The sequence below is a fragment of the Chiloscyllium plagiosum genome, unplaced genomic scaffold, assembly GCF_037043375.1.
Source record: "Chiloscyllium plagiosum isolate Xiang-an unplaced genomic scaffold, Cpla_swu_hap1 HiC_scaffold_5, whole genome shotgun sequence".
NCBI lineage: Eukaryota > Metazoa > Chordata > Chondrichthyes > Orectolobiformes > Hemiscylliidae > Chiloscyllium > Chiloscyllium plagiosum.
In genome coordinates, this window is record NW_028270143.1 from 133426997 (window position 1) to 133447228 (window position 20232).

The window sequence follows — 20232 nt, forward strand, 5'->3', positions numbered from 1 at the left end:
GAGTGTGAGGGTGACAGTGGGTGTGAGTGTGGGTGTGTGTGTGGGTGTGTGTGTGAGTGTGAGGGTGACAGTGGGTGTGAGTGTGGGTGTGTGGGTGACAGTGAGTGTGGGTGTGTGGGTGACAGTGAGTGTGGGTGTGAGGGTGACAGTGGGTGTGAGTGTGGGTGTGTGAGTGTGAGTGTGGGTGTGTGAGTGTGAGGGTGACAGTGAGTGTGAGTGTGTGTGTGAGGGTGACAGTGGGTGTGAGTATGGGTGTGTGAGTGTGAGGGTGACAGTGAGTGTGAGTGTGTGTGTGAGGGTGACAGTGGGTGTGAGTGTGTGTGGGTGTGGGTGAGTGTGAGTGTGACAGTGAGTGTGTGTGGGTGTGGGTGAGTGTGAGTGTGACAGTGAGTGTGAGTGTGTGTGGGTGTGAGTGAGGGTGACTGTGAGTGTGGGTGTGAGTGAGGGTGACAGTGAGTGTGAGTGTGGGTGTGAGTGAGGGTGTGTGAGTGTGGGTGTGTGAGTGTGTGTGAGTGTGTGTGGGTGAGTGGGTGAGTGTGTGAGTGGGTGTGTGTGTGACAGTGGGATGCCGGTGACTGCGGAGCGGATTCCTGGTGATCTCGGATCTAGCGCCGGGGAGGATCCCTGTCTCTGTTCCTGTCCCACCCCCTGCATTGCTCTGCCTCCGGCATCATCTTCCTGTCAGTGCCCGAGCTGCAGCAAGGACGGGCCGAGTGGCCGGATTCCTGTCGGCGCCGTTCTCCAGGAGCCCGCGCCGGGATTACACCGGGATTACACCGGGAAATGTGTGAGAGGCCGGAGATCGTCAGTGAGTGTTCGGGAGGGAGGGATTGTCCCGGGGAAAGCTCCCTGTGCCTCAGACTAACTCCCTGTGCAGACACCCATCAGCAAATTCACTCTCACCCCCTCAACCCCATCCCCCCCCCATTAACCCTCTCTCTGTCCTGCTCCCCCCATCCCCCCCTCCCTGATTAACCCCCTCTCTCTGTCCTGCACCCCCATCCCCCCCTCCCTGATTAACCCCCTCTCTCTGTCCTGCTCCCCCATCCCCCCCCCTCTCTGTCCTGCTCCCCCCATCCCCCCCTCCCTGATTAACCCCCTCTCTCTGTCCTGCACCCCCATCCCCCCCTCCCTGATTAACCCCCTCTCTCTGTCCTGCTCCCCCATCCCCCCCCCCTCTCTGTCCTGCTCCCCCATCCCCCCCCCTCTCTGTCCTGCTCCCCCCATCCCCCCCTCCCTGATTAACCCCCTCTCTCTGTCCTGCACCCCCATCCCCCCTCCCTGATTAACCCCCTCTCTCTGTCCTGCTCCCCCATCCCCCCCCCCTCTCTGTCCTGCTCCCCCATCCCCCCCCCTCTCTGTCCTGCTCCCCCCATCCCCCCCTCCCTGATTAACCCCCTCTCTCTGTCCTGCTCCCCCATCCCCCCCCCCCCCATGCTCCTGCTGCCTTTCTAATTCCCGGTTTGTTTTTAGTTTCACTTTCACTGTCTGTAACCCTCACTGACTCACAGTCACACACCCAGCTCCGACACTAACCCTGTGACAAATCACACACAACCCCAGGTTAGAGTCCAACAGGTTAATTTGGAAGCACTAGCTTTCGGAGCACTGCTCCTTCATCAGGGGGTTGTGGGGCAGGACCATAAGACAACTGAAATGATATGTTGAAGAAACCTGGATTGCTGTTAAGTCTTTCACCATTTAGAATGGGTTGCAGGTTTCAGTTTATTAATATGTAAATCCCGGAGCTTCTTTCAAGTCACTTTCTCAAAATAACAAGGTTTTACAAAAAAAGGGGATAGCTCAGACAATACATTAAAGGTGTGAGGTTAGTGTGTGTGTATGTTGAAGCGTGCGGTGCTGGAAAAGCACAGCAGGTCAGGCAGCATCCGAGGAGCAGGAGAATCAACATTTCGGGCAAAAGTCCTTCATCAGGAATGAGACTTGTGGGGCCTGGGGGCTGAGAGATAAATGGGAGGGGTCTGGGGTTGGGGGGGAAGGTAGCTGGGAGTGCGAGAGGTAAATGAAGAGCTGTCCGTATTCCAATCTTGAGTCAGATTGGTTCTATTTCTAAAGTAGCAGTTTATAAAATATTACACGGACTGACTGCCTGCGGGCTTTTTGAGCAAAATAGCATGGATTGCAAATGATGGGTATATGAATAGGAAGGGTTTGGAGGGATATGGGCCGGGGGCTGGCAGGTGGGACTAGATTGGGTTGGGATATCTGGTCGGCATGGACGGGTTGGACCGAAGGGTCTGTTTCCATTCTCTATGACAATTCTGCAAATGCATAGACTTTGTGTGTGTGCGTATGTGTGTATAGGAGTGCCTGTGTGTCTGTGTGTGTGTGAGTGTGTGCGTGTGTGTATATAGGAGTGCCTGTGTGTCTGTGTGTATGAGTGTGTGTGCGTATGTGTGTATAGGAGTGCCTGTGTGTCTGTGTGTGTGTGAGTGTGTGCGTGTGAGTATAGGAGTGCCTGTGTGTCTGTGTGTGTGTGAGTGTGTGTGCGTATGTGTGTATAGGAGTGCCTGTGTGTCTGTGTGTATGAGTGTGTGTGCGTATGTGTGTATAGGAGTGCCTGTGTGTCTGTGTGTGTGTGAGTGTGTGTGCGTATGTGTGTATAGGAGTGCCTGTGTGTCTGTGTGTGTGTGAGTGTGTGTGCGTATGTGTGTATAGGAGTGCCTGTGTGTGTGTGTGTGTGTGAGTGTGTGTGCGTATGTGTGTATAGGAGTGCCTGTGTGTGTGTGTGTGTGTGAGTGTGTGTGCGTATGTGTGTATAGGAGTGCCTGTGTGTGTGTGTGTGTAGGAGTGCCTGTGTGTGTGTGTGAGAGTCTGTGTGTGTCTGTGCGTGTGTATAGGAGTGCCTATGTGTCTGTGTGTGTATATAGGAGTGTCTGTGTGTGTGTGTGTCTGTGTGTGTATATAGGAGTGTCTGTGTGTGTGTATATAGGAGTGCCTGTGTGTGTGAGTGTCTGTGTGTGTGTGTGAGTGTCTGTGTGTGTGTTAGAGTGTGTGTGTGTAGCAGTGTATGTGTGTGTGTGTGTGTGTGTGTGTAGTGCAATGGTGATCACCTGTAATGTGACATGAACCCAAGGTCCCGGCTGAGGCCCTCCCTATGAGCACCGAATTTAGCTATCAGCCTCTGCTCGACCACTTTCCTCTGCTGCCTGTCCCGAAGTCCACCTTAGAGGATGATCACCCGAAGGTCCGAGGCTGAATGTCCTGGACCACTGAAGTGTTCCCCAACTGGGAGGGAACCCTCCTGTCTGTTGATTGTTGTGCGGGCCCATTCATCCGTTGTCGTAGCCTTTGCTCGGTTTCCCCAATGTACCATGCCTCCGGGCATCCTTGCCTGCAACGTATAAGATAGACAATGTTGGCTGAGTCACATGGGTACCTGCCATGTACAAGGTGGGAGGTGTTCCCACGCGTAATGCTGGTATCTATGTCCAGGCTGCTGTGACAGGGCTGTACGATGTTGTGGTCAATGTTGTCCTGAAGCCAAGCGGATAGCCAACTTCGGTTCCCATAGGGAGGGCCTCAACCGGGACCCTGGGTTCATGTCACATTACAGGTGACTTCCATGCCACTATACACACACACAGACAGTCACACACACACACACACACACAGGCAGACATACACAGACACACACAGACAGACATACACAGACAGTCCTACACACACACACACAGTCCTACACACACACAGACATACACAGACAGTCCTACACACACACACACAGTCCTACACACACACAGACATACACAGACAGACAGTCCTACACACACACACACAGACCTACACAGACAGTCCTACACGCACACAGTCGTACACACACAGACAGTCCTACAGACACACACAGTCCTACACACACACAGACATACACAGACAGACAGTCCTACACACACACACACAGACCTACACAGACAGTCCTACACACACCGGGACCGTGGGTTCATGTCACATTACAGGTGACCACCATTGCACTATACACACACACAGACACTCCTACACACACACACACACACACACATACAAGTCTATGGGGTGTATTTGCATTTGTAGAATTGAATTTGCAGATATGTTCTATTTTGCTCAAAAAGCCCAAAATCTGCAGGCAGTCACAGAATCCCTACAGTGTGGAAGCAGGCCCTTCGACCCAACAAGTCCACACTGACCCTCCGAAGTGTAACCCACCCAGACCCATTCCCATACCCTATTACTCTACATTTACCCCTGACTAATGCAGCTCACCTACACATCCCTGAACACTATGGGCAATTTAGCATGGCCCATTCACTCTGACCTGTACATCTTTGGACTGTGGGAGGAAACTGTCTTGGAAATAGAAGGTGTGTGTGTCAATAAGATGATGAGATTTACAGTAGTGTTTCGCTCCCATAATTCACAGGAAATGCCCAGGTGCAGATTTTCTTTCTCTGTGACTAATGTAAACACTTTTTAATTGCACTCTGATTTCTACAGTTCAGTAATAACAAATACAACCAATAAGCAGCACAGATTAAAGTCAAGATTAATCCTCATTCCTGAAGAAGGGCTTTTGCCCAAAACGTCGATATTCCTGCTCCTCGGATGCTGCCTGACCTGCTGTGCTTTTCCAGCAACACTCTGATCTTGACTCAAATCTCCAGCATCTGCAGTACCCACCTTTGCCTGAATAAGCAGCGTAGATGATTTATGAAAAATACACAAGTTATTACAATTCCCACAGATACAGAACTCCTGGATGAACAGGTAAAGAACGCAGACAAAATAACCTGCTGGTGCATGTAATCACTGGCTCTTCCTCAACACTGTCAAACTTCACTTGCTTATCCACTGAATTAATAGCATAGTTTCCATTGAAGATACAGTACGAGTGGATAGAGTTACCTGCAGTGACGGAGGGTGGTCGTGGGTCTCTCCTCCTTGGATCACAAAAGGGAAAATTAGCCAAAGTCTCTCCTCTTTCTCCCTGTTTTTGTTGGCATCCAGTCTCCTCAAACTCACACAATGCTCCTTCAGGCGCTCACACTGATTGATGTGTCTGCAATCAGTCCATGTCACATTTTACAAACACCTACTTTGGGAATAGAACCAGTCTGACTCAAGATTGGGATACAGACAGGCTCAAACCTCACACCTCTAATGCATTGTCACCATTTATTGTAAAACCTTAAGTTATATCGGGAATGTGACTTAAAAGCAGTTCTGGGATTTACATATTAATGTACCACAACCTGCAACCCCATTCGAAAAGATCAAAGACTTAATAACAATCTAGATTTGTTCAATACATCGTATCAGTTACATCACGCTGTAATATTTTGCAATAAATTCTATTTCTTGTCATCTCATCCTCCACAGCCCCCTGATGAAGGAGCATCGCTCCGAAAGCGAGTGCTTCCAAATACCCTGTTGGACTCTAACCTGGTGTTGTGTGACTTTTAACTTTGTCCACCCCGGCACCTCCACATCGATACTAACCCAGTGACGACACCCACAGTCCCTGGGCACTTCCCCCCCAGGACCCTCACTCTCGCTGTCTAGTCAGTAACTCACTGTTTGCTCCCAGCCCTTTTCAACCCTAAGTCTCTGCTTGTGCACAATCTCACTCTGTCCATTATCACATTGGCTACTCAGGAACTCATTGGCAGCTCTCCCCAGGACAGCACAGGGTTAGAAACAGAGTAAAGCTCCCTCTACACTGTCCCCCATCAAACACTCCCAGGACAGGGACAACACAGGGTTAGATACAGAGTAAAGCTCCCTCTACACTGTCCCCATCAACCACTCCCAGGACAGGGAAAGCACGGGGTTAGATACAGAGTAAAGCTCCCTCTACACTGTCCCCATCAAACACTCCCAGGATAGGGACATCACGGGGTTAGATACAGAGTAAAGCTCCCTCTACACTGTCCCCATCAAACACTCCCAGGACAGGGACAGCACAGGATTAGATACAGAGTAAAGCTCCCTCTACACTGTACCCCCATCAAACACTCCCAGGACAGGGACGTCACGGGGTTAGATACAGAGTAAAGCTCCCTCTACACTGTCCCCATCAAACACTCCCAGGACAGGGACAGCACAGGATTAGATACAGAGTAAAGCTCCCTCTACACTGTCCCCCCATCAAACACTCCCAGGACAGGGACGTCACGGGGTTAGATACAGAGTAAAGCTCCCCCTACACTGTGACCCATCAAACACTCCCAGGACAGGGACAGCACGGGGTTAGATACAGAGTAAAGCTCCCTCTACACTGTCCCCATCAAACACTCCCAGGACTTGGACAGCACGTGGTTAGATACAGAGTAAAGCTCCCTCTACACTGTCCCCCATCGAACACTCCCAGGACAGGGACAGCACAGGGTTAGATACAGAGTAAAGCTCCCTCTACACTGCCCCCATCAAACACTCCCAGGACAGGGACAGCACGGGGTTAGATACAGAGTAAAGCTCTCTCTACAGGATCTCGGCCTGTTGCTGTCAGGTCTGTCTGATGGTTTGATGTTGAGCTGCCTGGGACGGTGGTTTCTCAATGAGACTTGTTCACTCCTCCCTCTTGTCCGAACACTTCCAGAGCTACAGGAAGCAAAGCGAAAAGCTCAGGCGAAGAACAGAAGAAGGAGAATAGCTTGTGTTTGCCAGGATCTCGGAGCGTTGTTCACCAGGAATGGTCCGTGAGTCTTGTGTGTGAGGGCACAGGGTGATAGCACCCACCGGGCAGATTGGGGTCACTGTCTGACACAGACTCTACATCTCACACCACAATGTCCTGTAGGAATGAGGGAGTGCTGCACTGTCGGAGGGTCAGTGCTGAGGGAGTATCACATTGTCGGAGGGTCAGTGCTGAGGGAGTCCCGCACTGTCGGAGGGTCAGTGCTGAGGGAGTCCCGCACTGTCGGAGGGTCAGTGCTGAGGGAGTATCACACTGTCGGAGGGTCAGTGCTGAGGGAGCACCGCACTGTCGGAGGGTCAATGCTGAGGGAGTGCTGCACTGTCGGAGGGTCAGTGCTGAGGGAGTGCCGCACTGTCGGAGGGTCAATGCTGAGGGAGTGCTGCACTGTCGGAGGGTCAGTGCTGAGGGAGTGCTGCACTGTCGGAGGGTCAGTGCTGAGGGAGTGGGCACTGTTGGAGGGTCAGTGCTGAGGGAGCGCCGCACTGTCGGAGGGTCAGTGCTGAGGGAGTGGGCACTGTCGGAGGGTCAGTGCTGAGGGAGCGCCGCACTGTCGGAGGGTCAGTGCTGAGGGAGTGCTGCACTGTCGGAGGGTCAGTGCTGAGGGAGTATCACACTGTCGGAGGGTCAGTGCTGAGGGAGTCCCGCACTGTCGGAGGGTCAGTGCTGAGGGAGAGCCACACTGTCGGAGGGTCAGTGCTGAGGGAGTTCCGCACTGTCGGAGGATCAGTGCTGAGGGAGTGCCGCACTGTCGGAGGGTCAGTGCTGAGGGAGTATCACACTGTCGGAGGGTCACTGCTGAGGGAGAGCCACACTGTCGGAGGGTCAGTGCTGAGGGAGTTCCGCACTGTCGGAGGATCAGTGCTGAGGGAGTATCACACTATCGGGGGGTCAGTGCTGAGGGAGTGGGCACTGTCGGAGGGTCAGTGCTGAGGGAGTGGGCACTGTCGGAGGGTCAGTGCTGAGGGAGTGGGCACTGTCGGAGGGTCAGTGCTGAGGGAGCGCCGCACTGTTGGAGGGTCAGTGCTGAGGGAGTGCTGCACTGTCGGAGGGTCAGTGCTGAGGGAGTGCCGCACTGTCGGAGGGTCAGTGCTGAGGGAGTGCCGCACTGTCGGAGGGTCAGTGCTGAGGGAGTGCCGCACTGTCGGAGGGTCAGTGCTGAGGGAGTGGGCACTGTCGGAGGGTCAGTGCTGAGGGAGTGCCGCACTGTCCCACTCTCGTATCGGGGTGACCGAGTGAATAAAGTTCAAATCCATTTTTAACAATAACCTCTGGCCCAGTGTAGCTCATGACTTTGTGCGATTCTTTGTTGTTAATCACAGGTCAGTTTGGCACGTGGTAAATACATTAAAACTGACCGTGGTGTTAGTGTTGTCAAGTGACTCAGTGTTCACACTGAGAGCACTGTATCCTCGAGGACGAGGGGAATCCTCCTAAACTCCATCAAATAAAAAACCTGTTGTGTGTCGAACAAAACACGGACATTACCTCCTGTCACTGAGCCTCAGAGAGTTGATGCTGTTTTGTCTGTTTTCCGATTGAGTGTCACTCCTTGTCAAGGCCAGAGTGTTGCTGGAAAAGCACAGCCGGTCAGGCAGCGTCCGAGGCACAGGGGAATCATGTCCTTCAACAGCCTTTTGCCCGAGACATTGACCCTCCTGCTCCTCGGATGCTGTCTGACCGGCTGTGCTTTTCCAGCAACTCTCTAATCTCCAGCATCTGCAGTACCCACCTCCATTCTGTCACTCCTCGTGTCAATCTGCTCCAGACCGTCTCAGTCCCTCCTGCTGAAGTCTGTACCTACGGCCTCCTTGCCCTGAGTGATGGCAGTGTTTAGCTCCCTGTCAGTGTTCCCCAATCCCCATCCACCCCATTGACCCCTTGGTCCCCCGTGAGCTGTATCCTTTCCCCTGGGATCCCCTGGTTACAAATGATGGGCTTCTCCCTCCACTGTGTCATCTTCAAGAACAGGAGGAGGCTGTTCAGCCCCTCATATTGCCTCTGTGTCCTCTCACGTGCTTCCTCAGTGCCCCGACCTTACCCCCACTGTGAGGGGGCAGATATTCGAGGGGGCGAGGGAATGGGGGTGAGTGAAGTGGGGGGAGGGAAAGGAAGCCTTCTCCCCCTTTATCCAGCCCTCAATATTCGGAGACAACCAGGACCCTCTGGGTCCCCCAGCTCACACTAAACAGGACACCCCTCCCCCTCACCCTCATCCTCACCCTCACCCTCATCCACACCCTCACCCTCATCCTCACCCTCACCCTCATCCTCACCCTCACCCTCAACCACACCCTCACCCACACCCTCACCCACACCCTCACCCTCACCCACACCCTCACCCTCACCCACACCCTCACCCACACCCTCACCCTCACCCTCACCCTCACCCACACCCTCACCCTCATCCTCACCCTCACCCTCAACCACACCCTCACCCACACCCTCACCCACACCCTCACCCTCACCCACACCCTCACCCTCACCCACACCCTCACCCACACCCTCACCCTCACCCTCACCCTCACCCACACCCTCACCCACACCCTCACCCACACCCTCACCCTCACCCACACCCTCACCCACACCCTCACCCTCACCCTCACCCTCACCCTCACCCACACCCTCACCCTCATCCTCACCCTTATCCTCACCCTCACCCTCAACCTCACCCTCACCCACACCCACACCCACACCCTCACCCTCACCCTCACCCTCACCCTCACCCACACCCACACCCTCAATCACACCCACACCCTCACCCTCACCCACACCCTCACCCACACCCTCACCCACACCCTCACCCACACCCTCACCCACACCCTCACCCTCACCCACACCCTCACCCACACCCTCACCTTCACCCACACCCTCAGCCTCACCCACACCCTCACCCACACCCTCACCCTCACCCACACCCACACCCTCACCCACACCCACACCCTCACCCACACCCTCACCCACACCCTCACCCTCACCCACACCCACACCCTCACACACACCCTCACCCACACCCTCACCCACACCCATACCCTCACCCTCATCCAAACCCTCACCCACACTCACACCCTCACCCACACCCTCACCCTCACCCACACCCACACCCTCACCCACACCCTCACCCACACCCTCACCCACACCCACACCCACACACACATCCACACCCTCACCCACATCCACACCCTCACCCACACCCTCACCCACACCCTCACCCACACCCTCACCCACACCCTCACCCACACCCTCACCCTCACCCACACCCTCACCCACACCCTCACCCACACCCACACCCTCACCCTCCTCACCCTCACCCACACCCACACCCTCACACACACCCTCACGCACACCCTCACCCACACCCATACCCTCTCCCTCACCCTCACCCACACCCACATCCACACCCTCACCCACACCCATACCCACATCCTCACCCACACCCTCACCCTCACCCTCACCACCCTCACCCACACCCTCACCCACACCCACACCCTCACACACACCCTCACCCACACCCTCACCCTCACCCACACCCCTACCCTCACCCTCACCCAAACCCGCACCCACACTCACACCCTCACCCAAACCCTCACCCTCACCCACACCCACACGGTCACCCTCACCCACACCATCACCAACACCCCCACCCTCACCCATACCCTCACCCTCACCCAAACCCTCACCCACACCCTCACCCACACCCTCACCCACACCCTCACCCTCACCCACACCCTCACCCACACCGACACCCTCACCCACACCCTCACCCTCACCCACACCCTCACCCACACCCTCACCCACACCCTCACCCTCACCCACACCCTCACCCTCACCCACACCCACACCCTCACACACACCCTCACCCACACCCTCACCCACACCCATACCCTCACCCTCACCCAAACCCTCACCCACACTCACACCCTCACCCACACCCTCACCCTCACCCACACCCACACGGTCACCCACACCCTCACCCACACCCTCACCCTCACCCTCACCCACACCCACACCCTCACCCACACCCACACCCTCACCCACATCCACACCCTCACCCACACCCTCACCCACACCCTCACCCTCACCCACACCCTCACCCACACCCTCACCCACACCCTCACCCTCACCCTCCTCACCCTCACCCACACCCAAACCCACACCCACACCCTCACCCACACCCTCACCCTCACCCACACCCATACCCTCTCCCTCACCCTCACCCACATCCACACCCTCACCCACACCCTCACCCACATCCTCACCCACACCCTCACCCTCACCACCCTCACCCACACCCTCACCCACACCCACACCCTCACACATCCTCACACACACCCTCACCCACACCCTCACCCTCACCCACACCCATACCCTCACCCTCACCCAAACCCACACTCACACCCTCACCCAAACCCTCACCCTCACCCACACCCACACGGTCACCCTCACCCACACCATCACCAACACCCCCACCCTCACCCACACCCATACCCTCACCCTCACCCAAACCCTCACCCACACTCACACCCTCACCCACACCCTCACCCACACCCACACCCTCACCCTCACCCTCACCCACACCCACATCCTCAAGCTCACCCTCACACTCACCCTCACCACCCTCACCCACACCCACATCCTCACACACACCCTCACCCACACCCATACTCTCACCCAAACCCTCACCCACACTCACACCCTCACCCACACTCACACCCTCACCCACACCCTCACCCACACCCTCACCCTCACCCACACCGTCACCCTCACCCACACCCTCACCCACACCCTCACCCTCACCCGCACCCTCACCCACACCCTCATCCTCACCCACACCCTCACCCTCATCCTCACCCATACCCTCTCCCTCACCCTCACCCACAACCACACCCACATCCACACCCACATCCACACCCTCACCCACACCCTCACCCACACCCTCACCCACACCACCCTCGCCTTCACCCACACCCACGCCCTCACACACACCCTCGCCCACACCCTCACGCTCACCCTCACCCTCACCCACACCCATACCCTCTCCCTCACCCTCACCCACACCCACATCCACACCCTCACCCTCACCCATATCCACACCCTCACCCACACCAACACCCACACCCTCACCCTCACCCACACCCTCACCCTCACCCTCACCACCCTCACCCTCACCCACACCCATACCCTCTCCCTCACCCTCACCCACACCCACATCCACACCCTCACCCTCACCCTCACCCACACCCATACCCTCTCCCTCACCCTCACCCACACCCACATCCACACCCTCACCCACATCCACACCCTCACCCACACCCACACCCTCACCCTCACACACACCCTTACCCAGACCCTCACCCACACCCATACCCTCACCCTCACCCAAACCCTCACACACACTCACACCCTCACCCACACCCTCACCCACACCCACACGGTCACCCTCACCAACACCCTCACCCTCACCCACACCCATACCCTCACTCTCACCCATACCCTCACCCTCACCCTCACCCACACCCTCACCCACACCCTCACCCACACCCATACCCTCACCCTCACCCACATCCACACCCTCACCCACACCCTCACCCACACCCACACACACATCCACACGCTCACCCACACCCTCTCCCTCACCCACACCCTCACCCTCAACCACACCCACACCCTCACCCACACCCACACCCTCACCCACACCCTCACCCACACCCTCACCCACACTCTCACCCTCACCCACACCCTCACCCTCACCTACACCCTCATGCACACCCTCACCCACACCCTCACCCACACCCTCACCCACACCCACACCCTCACCCTCACCCACACCCTCACCCTCACCCTCACCCACACCTTCACCCACACCTTCACCCACACCTTCACCCACACCCTCACCCACACCCTCACCCACACCCACACCCACACCCTCACCCACACCCTCACCCTCACCCTCACCCACACCCTCACCCTCACCCTCCCACTCCCACACCCCCACCCACACCCACACCCTCACCCACACCCTCACTCATAACCACACCCTCACCCATACCCTCACCCACACGGTCACCCTCACTCACACCCTCTCCCACACCCTCACCCACACCCTCACCCACACCCTCACCCACACCCACTCCCTCACCCACACCCTCACCCACACCCTCACCCACTCCCTCACCCTCACCCACACCCTCACCCACACCCTCACCCACACCCTCACCCACACCCACACCCTCACCCATACCCTCACCCACACCCATACCCTCACCCACACCCTCACCCACACCCTCACCCACACCCTCACCCACACCCTCACCCACACCCTCACCCACACCCTCACCCACACCCTCACCCACACCCACACCCTCACCCACGCCCACACCCTCACCCACACCCTCACCCTCACACACACCCACACCCTCACCTTCACCCACACCCTCACCCACACCCACACCCTCACCCACACCCTCACCCTCACCCACACCCTCACCCACACCCTCACCCACACCCTCACCCACACCCTCACCCACACCCTCACCCTCACTCACCCTCACCCACACCCTCACCCACACCCTCACCCACACCATCACCCCCACCCACACCCTCACCCACACCCTCACCCACACCCTCACCCACTACCTCACCCACTCCCTCACCCTCACCCTCACCCATACCCTCTCCCTCACCCACACCCACACCCACACCCACATCCACACCCTCACCCACATCCACATCCACATCCACACCCTCACCCACACCCTCACCCACACCCACACCAACACCCTCACCCACACCCTCACCCTCACCCTCACCAACCTCACCTTCACCCACACCCACACACTCACACACACCCTCACCCACACCCTCACCCTCACCCACACCCATACCCTCTCCCTCACCCACATCCACACCCTCACCCACATCCACACCCTCACCCACATCCACACCCTCACCCACACCCACACCCATACCCTCACCCACACCCTCACCCTCACCCTCACCACCCTCACCCTCACCCACACCCTCACCCACACCCATACCCTCACCCTCACCCAAACCCTCACCCACACTCACACCCTCACCCACACACTCACCCTCACCCACACCCACACGGTCACCCTCACCCACACCCTCACCCACACCCTCACCCACACCCACTCCCTCACCCACACCCTCACCCACACCCTCACCCACTCCCTCACCCTCACCCACACCCTCACCCACACCCTCACCCACACCCTCACCCACACCCTCACCCACACCCACACCCTCACCCATACCCTCACCCACACCCATACCCTCACCCACACCCTCACCCACACCCTCACCCACACCCTCACCCACACCCTCACCCACACCCACACCCTCACCCACGCCCACACCCTCACCCACACCCTCACCCTCACACACACCCACACCCTCACCTTCACCCACACCCTCACCCACACCCACACCCTCACCCACACCCTCACCCTCACCCACACCCTCACCCACACCCTCACCCTCACCCACACCCTCACCCACACCCTCACCCACACCCTCACCCTCACTCACCCTCACCCACACCCTCACCCACACCCTCACCCACACCATCACCCCCACCCACACCCTCACCCACACCCTCACCCACACCCTCACCCACTACCTCACCCACTCCCTCACCCTCACCCTCACCCATACCCTCTCCCTCACCCACACCCACACCCACACCCACATCCACACCCTCACCCACATCCACATCCACATCCACACCCTCACCCACACCCTCACCCACACCCACACCAACACCCTCACCCACACCCTCACCCTCACCCTCACCAACCTCACCTTCACCCACACCCACACACTCACACACACCCTCACCCACACCCTCACCCTCACCCACACCCATACCCTCTCCCTCACCCACATCCACACCCTCACCCACATCCACACCCTCACCCACATCCACACCCTCACCCACACCCACACCCATACCCTCACCCACACCCTCACCCTCACCCTCACCACCCTCACCCTCACCCACACCCTCACCCACACCCATACCCTCACCCTCACCCAAACCCTCACCCACACTCACACCCTCACCCACACACTCACCCTCACCCACACCCACACGGTCACCCTCACCCACACCCTCACCCACACCCACACGCTCACCCTCACCCTCACCCTCACCACCCTCACCCACACCCACATCCTCACACACACCCTCACCCACACCCATACCCTCACCCTCACCCAAACCCCCACCCACACTCACACCCTCACCCACACCCTCACCCACACCCTCACCCACACCCTCACCCTCACCCACACCCTCACCCTCACCCACACCCTCACCCACACCGTCTCGCTCACCCACACCCTCACCCATACCCTCACCCTCACCCACACTCACACCCTCACCCACACCCTCACCCATACCCTCTCCCTCACCCACACCCACACCCACACCCACATCCACACCCTCACCCACATCCACATCCACATCCACACCCTCACCTTCACCCACACCCTCACCCACACCCACACCCTCACCCACACCCTCACCCTCACCCACACCCTCACCCACACCCTCACCCACACCCTCACCCACTACCTCACCCACTCCCTCACCCTCACCCTCACCCATACCCTCTCCCTCACCCACACCCACATCCACATCCACATCCACACCCTCACCCACACCCTCACCCACACCCACACCAACACCCTCACCCACACCCTCACCCTCACCAACCTCACCTTCACCCACACCCACACACTCACACACACCCTCACCCTCACCCACACCCATACCCTCTCCCTCACCCACACCCACATCCACACCCTCACCCACATCCACACCCTCACCCACATCCACACCCTCACCCACACCCACACCCATACCCTCACCCACACCCTCACCCTCACCCTCACCACCCTCACCCTCACCCACACCCTCACCCACACCCATACCCTCACCCTCACCCTCACCACCCTCACCCTCACCCACACCCTCACCCACATCCACACCCTCACCCACATCCACATCCACATCCACACCCTCACCCACACCCTCACCCACACCCTCACCCTCACCCTCACCACCCTCATCCTCACCCACACCCTCACCCACATCCATACCCTCACCCACATCCACATCCACACCCTCACCCACACCCTCACCCACACCCACACCAACACCCTCACCCACACCCTCACCCTCACCCTCACCAACCTCACCTTCACCCACACCCACACACTCACACACACCCTCACCCACACCCTCACCCTCACCCTCACCACCCTCACCCTCACCCACATCCACACCCTCACCCACATCCACACCCTCACCCTCACCCACACCCTCACCCACACCCACACCAACACCCTCACCCACACCCTCACCCTCACCCTCACCAACCTCACCTTCACCCACACCCACACACTCACCCACACCCTCACCCACACCCTCACCCTCACCCACACCCATACCCTCACCCACACCCACACCCTCACCCACACCCTCACCCTCACCCACACCCTCACCCACACCCTCACCCACACCCTCACCCACTACCTCACCCACTCCCTCACCCTCACCCTCACCCATACCCTCTCCCTCACCCACACCCACACCCACACCCACATCCACACCCTCACCCACATCCACATCCACATCCACATCCACACCCTCACCCACACCCTCACCCACACCCACACCAACACCCTCACCCACTACCTCACCCACTCCCTCACCCTCACCCTCACCCATACCCTCTCCCTCACCCACACCCACATCCACATCCACACCCTCACCCACACCCTCACCCACACCCACACCAACACCCTCACCCACACCCTCACCCACACCCACACCAACACCCTCACCCATACCCTCTCCCTCACCCACACCCTCACCCACACCCACACCAACACCCTCACCCACACCCTCACCCACACCCACACCAACACCCTCACCCACACCCTCACCCTCACCCTCACCAACCTCACCTTCACCCACACCCACACACTCACACACACCCTCACCCACACCCTCACCCTCACCCACACCCATACCCTCTCCCTCACCCACACCCACATCCACACCCTCACCCACATCCACACCCTCACCCACATCCACACCCTCACCCACACCCATACCCTCACCCACACCCTCACCCTCACCCTCACCACCCTCACCCTCACCCACACCCTCACCCACACCCATACCCTCACCCTCAACCAAACCCTCACCCACACTCACACCCTCACCCACACACTCACCCTCACCCACACCCACACGGTCACCCTCACCCACACCCTCACCCTCACCCACACCCACACGCTCACCCTCACCCTCACCCTCACCACCCTCACCCACACCCACATCCTCACACACACCCTCACCCACACCCATTCCCTCACCCTCACCCAAACCCCCACCCACACTCACACCCTCACCCACACCCTCACCCACACCCTCACCCTCACCCACACCCTCACCCTCACCCACACCCTCACCCACACCGTCTCGCTCACCCACACCCTCACCCATACCCTCACCCTCACCCACACTCACACCCTCACCCACACCCTCACCCATACCCTCTCCCTCACCCACACCCACACCCACATCCACACCCTCACCCACATCCACATCCACATCCACACCCTCACCCACACCCTCACCCACACCCACACCAACACCCTCACCCACACCCTCACCCGCACCCTCACCAACCTCACCTTCACCCACACCCACACACTCACACACACCCTCACCCACACCCTCACCCTCACCCACACCCATACCCTCTCCCTCACCCACACCCACATCCACACCCTCACCCACATCCACACCCTCACCCACATCCACACCCTCACCCACACCCACACCCATACCCTCACCCACACCCTCACCCTCACCCTCACCACCCTCACCCTCACCCACACCCTCACCCACACCCATACCCTCACCCTCACCCAAACCCTCACCCACACTCACACCCTCACCCACACACTCACCCTCACCCACACCCACACGGTCACCCTCACCCACACCCTCACCCTCACCCACACCCACACGCTCACCCTCACCCTCACCCTCACCACCCTCACCCACACCCACATCCTCACACACACCCTCACCCACACCCATACCCTCACCCTCACCCAAACCCCCACCCACACTCACACCCTCACCCACACCCTCACCCACACCCTCACCCTCACCCACACCCTCACCCTCACCCACACCCTCACCCACACCGTCTCACTCACCCACACCCTCACCCATACCCTCACCCTCACCCACACTCACACCCTCACCCACACCCTCACCCACACCCACTCCCTCACCCACACCCTCACCCACACCCTCACCCACTCCCTCACCCTCACCCACACCCTCACCCACACCCTCACCCACACCCTCACCCTCACCCATACCCTCACCCACACCCATACCCTCACCCACACCCTCACCCACACCCTCACCCACACCCTCACCCACACCCTCACCCACACCCTCACCCACACCCACACCCTCACCCACGCCCACACCCTCACCCACACCCTCACCCTCACTCACACCCACACCCACACCCTCACCTTCACCCACACCCTCACCCACACCCACACCCTCACCCACACCCTCACCCTCACCCACACCCTCACCCACACCCTCACCCTCACCCACACCCTCACCCACACCCTCACCCACACCCTCACCCTCACTCACCCTCACCCACACCCTCACCCACACCCTCACCCACACCATCACCCCCACCCACACCCTCACCCACACCCTCACCCACACCCTCACCCACTACCTCACCCACTCCCTCACCCTCACCCTCACCCATACCCTCTCCCTCACCCACACCCACACCCACACCCACATCCACACCCTCACCCACATCCACATCCACATCCACACCCTCACCCACACCCTCACCCACACCCACACCAACACCCTCACCCACACCCTCACCCTCACCCTCACCAACCTCACCTTCACCCACACCCACACACTCACACACACCCTCACCCACACCCTCACCCTCACCCACACCCATACCCTCTCCCTCACCCACACCCACATCCACACCCTCACCCACATCCACACCCTCACCCACATCCACACCCTCACCCACACCCACACCCATACCCTCACCCACACCCTCACCCTCACCCTCACCACCCTCACCCTCACCCACACCCTCACCCACACCCATACCCTCACCCTCACCCAAACCCTCACCCACACTCACACCCTCACCCACACACTCACCCTCACCCACACCCACACGGTCACCCTCACCCACACCCTCACCCTCACCCACACCCACACGCTCACCCTCACCCTCACCCTCACCACCCTCACCCACACCCACATCCTCACACACACCCTCACCCACACCCATACCCTCACCCTCACCCAAACCCCCACCCACACTCACACCCTCACCCACACCCTCACCCACACCCTCACCCACACCCTCACCCACTACCTCACCCACTCCCTCACCCTCACCCTCACCCATACCCTCTCCCTCACCCACACCCACACCCACACCCACATCCACACCCTCACCCACATCCACATCCACATCCACACCCTCACCCACACCCTCACCCACACCCACACCAACACCCTCACCCACACCCTCACCCTCACCCTCACCAACCTCACCTTCACCCACACCCACACACTCACACACACCCTCACCCACACCCTCACCCTCACCCACACCCATACCCTCTCCCTCACCCACACCCACATCCACACCCTCACCCACATCCACACCCTCACCCACATCCACACCCTCACCCACACCCACACCCATACCCTCACCCACACCCTCACCCTCACCCTCACCACCCTCACCCTCACCCACACCCTCACCCACACCCATACCCTCACCCTCACCCAAACCCTCACCCACACTCACACCCTCACCCACACACTCACCCTCACCCACACCCACACGGTCACCCTCACCCACACCCTCACCCTCACCCACACCCACACGCTCACCCTCACCCTCACCCTCACCACCCTCACCCACACCCACATCCTCACACACACCCTCACCCACACCCATACCCTCACCCTCACCCAAACCCCCACCCACACTCACACCCTCACCCACACCCTCACCCACACCCTCACCCACACCCTCACCCTCACCCACACCCTCACCCTCACCCTCACCCACACCGTCTCGCTCACCCACACCCTCACCCATACCCTCACCCTCACCCACACTCACACCCTCACCCACACCCTCACCCACACCCTCATCCTCACCCACACCCTCACCCACACCTTCACCCTCACCCTCACCCATACCCTCACCCTCACCCACACCCACACCCACACCCACATCCACACCCTCACCCACACCCTCACCCACACCCTCACCCACACCCACACCCACACCTTCACCCACACCCACACCCACACCCTCACCCACACCCTCACCCTCACCCTCACCACCCTCACCTTCACCCACACCCACACCCTCACTCACACCCTCACGCTCACCCTCACCCAC

General features: G+C 59.1%; 1 protein-coding gene across 3 annotated transcripts in view; it reads left to right on the forward strand.

Annotated features, from left to right (window-relative positions):
* Nucleotides 1–647: 647 nt before the first annotated feature.
* The window catches only part of LOC122547812 (tonsoku-like protein), a 162192-nt gene continuing 142607 nt past the window's right edge, over nucleotides 648–20232 (forward strand). Inside the window, exons 1-2 of one of the 3 annotated variants that reach the window (XM_087987698.1) lie at nucleotides 654–808; nucleotides 6593–6688. In XM_087987698.1, coding sequence (XP_087843824.1) covers nucleotides 784–808; nucleotides 6593–6688 — 121 coding nt within the window. In that variant the 5' untranslated portion in view covers nucleotides 654–783. Of the gene's footprint in view, nucleotides 809–6592; nucleotides 6693–20232 lie in introns of those variants that run through there. The other 2 variants (XM_087987696.1, XM_087987697.1) reach the window with 2 other exon arrangements.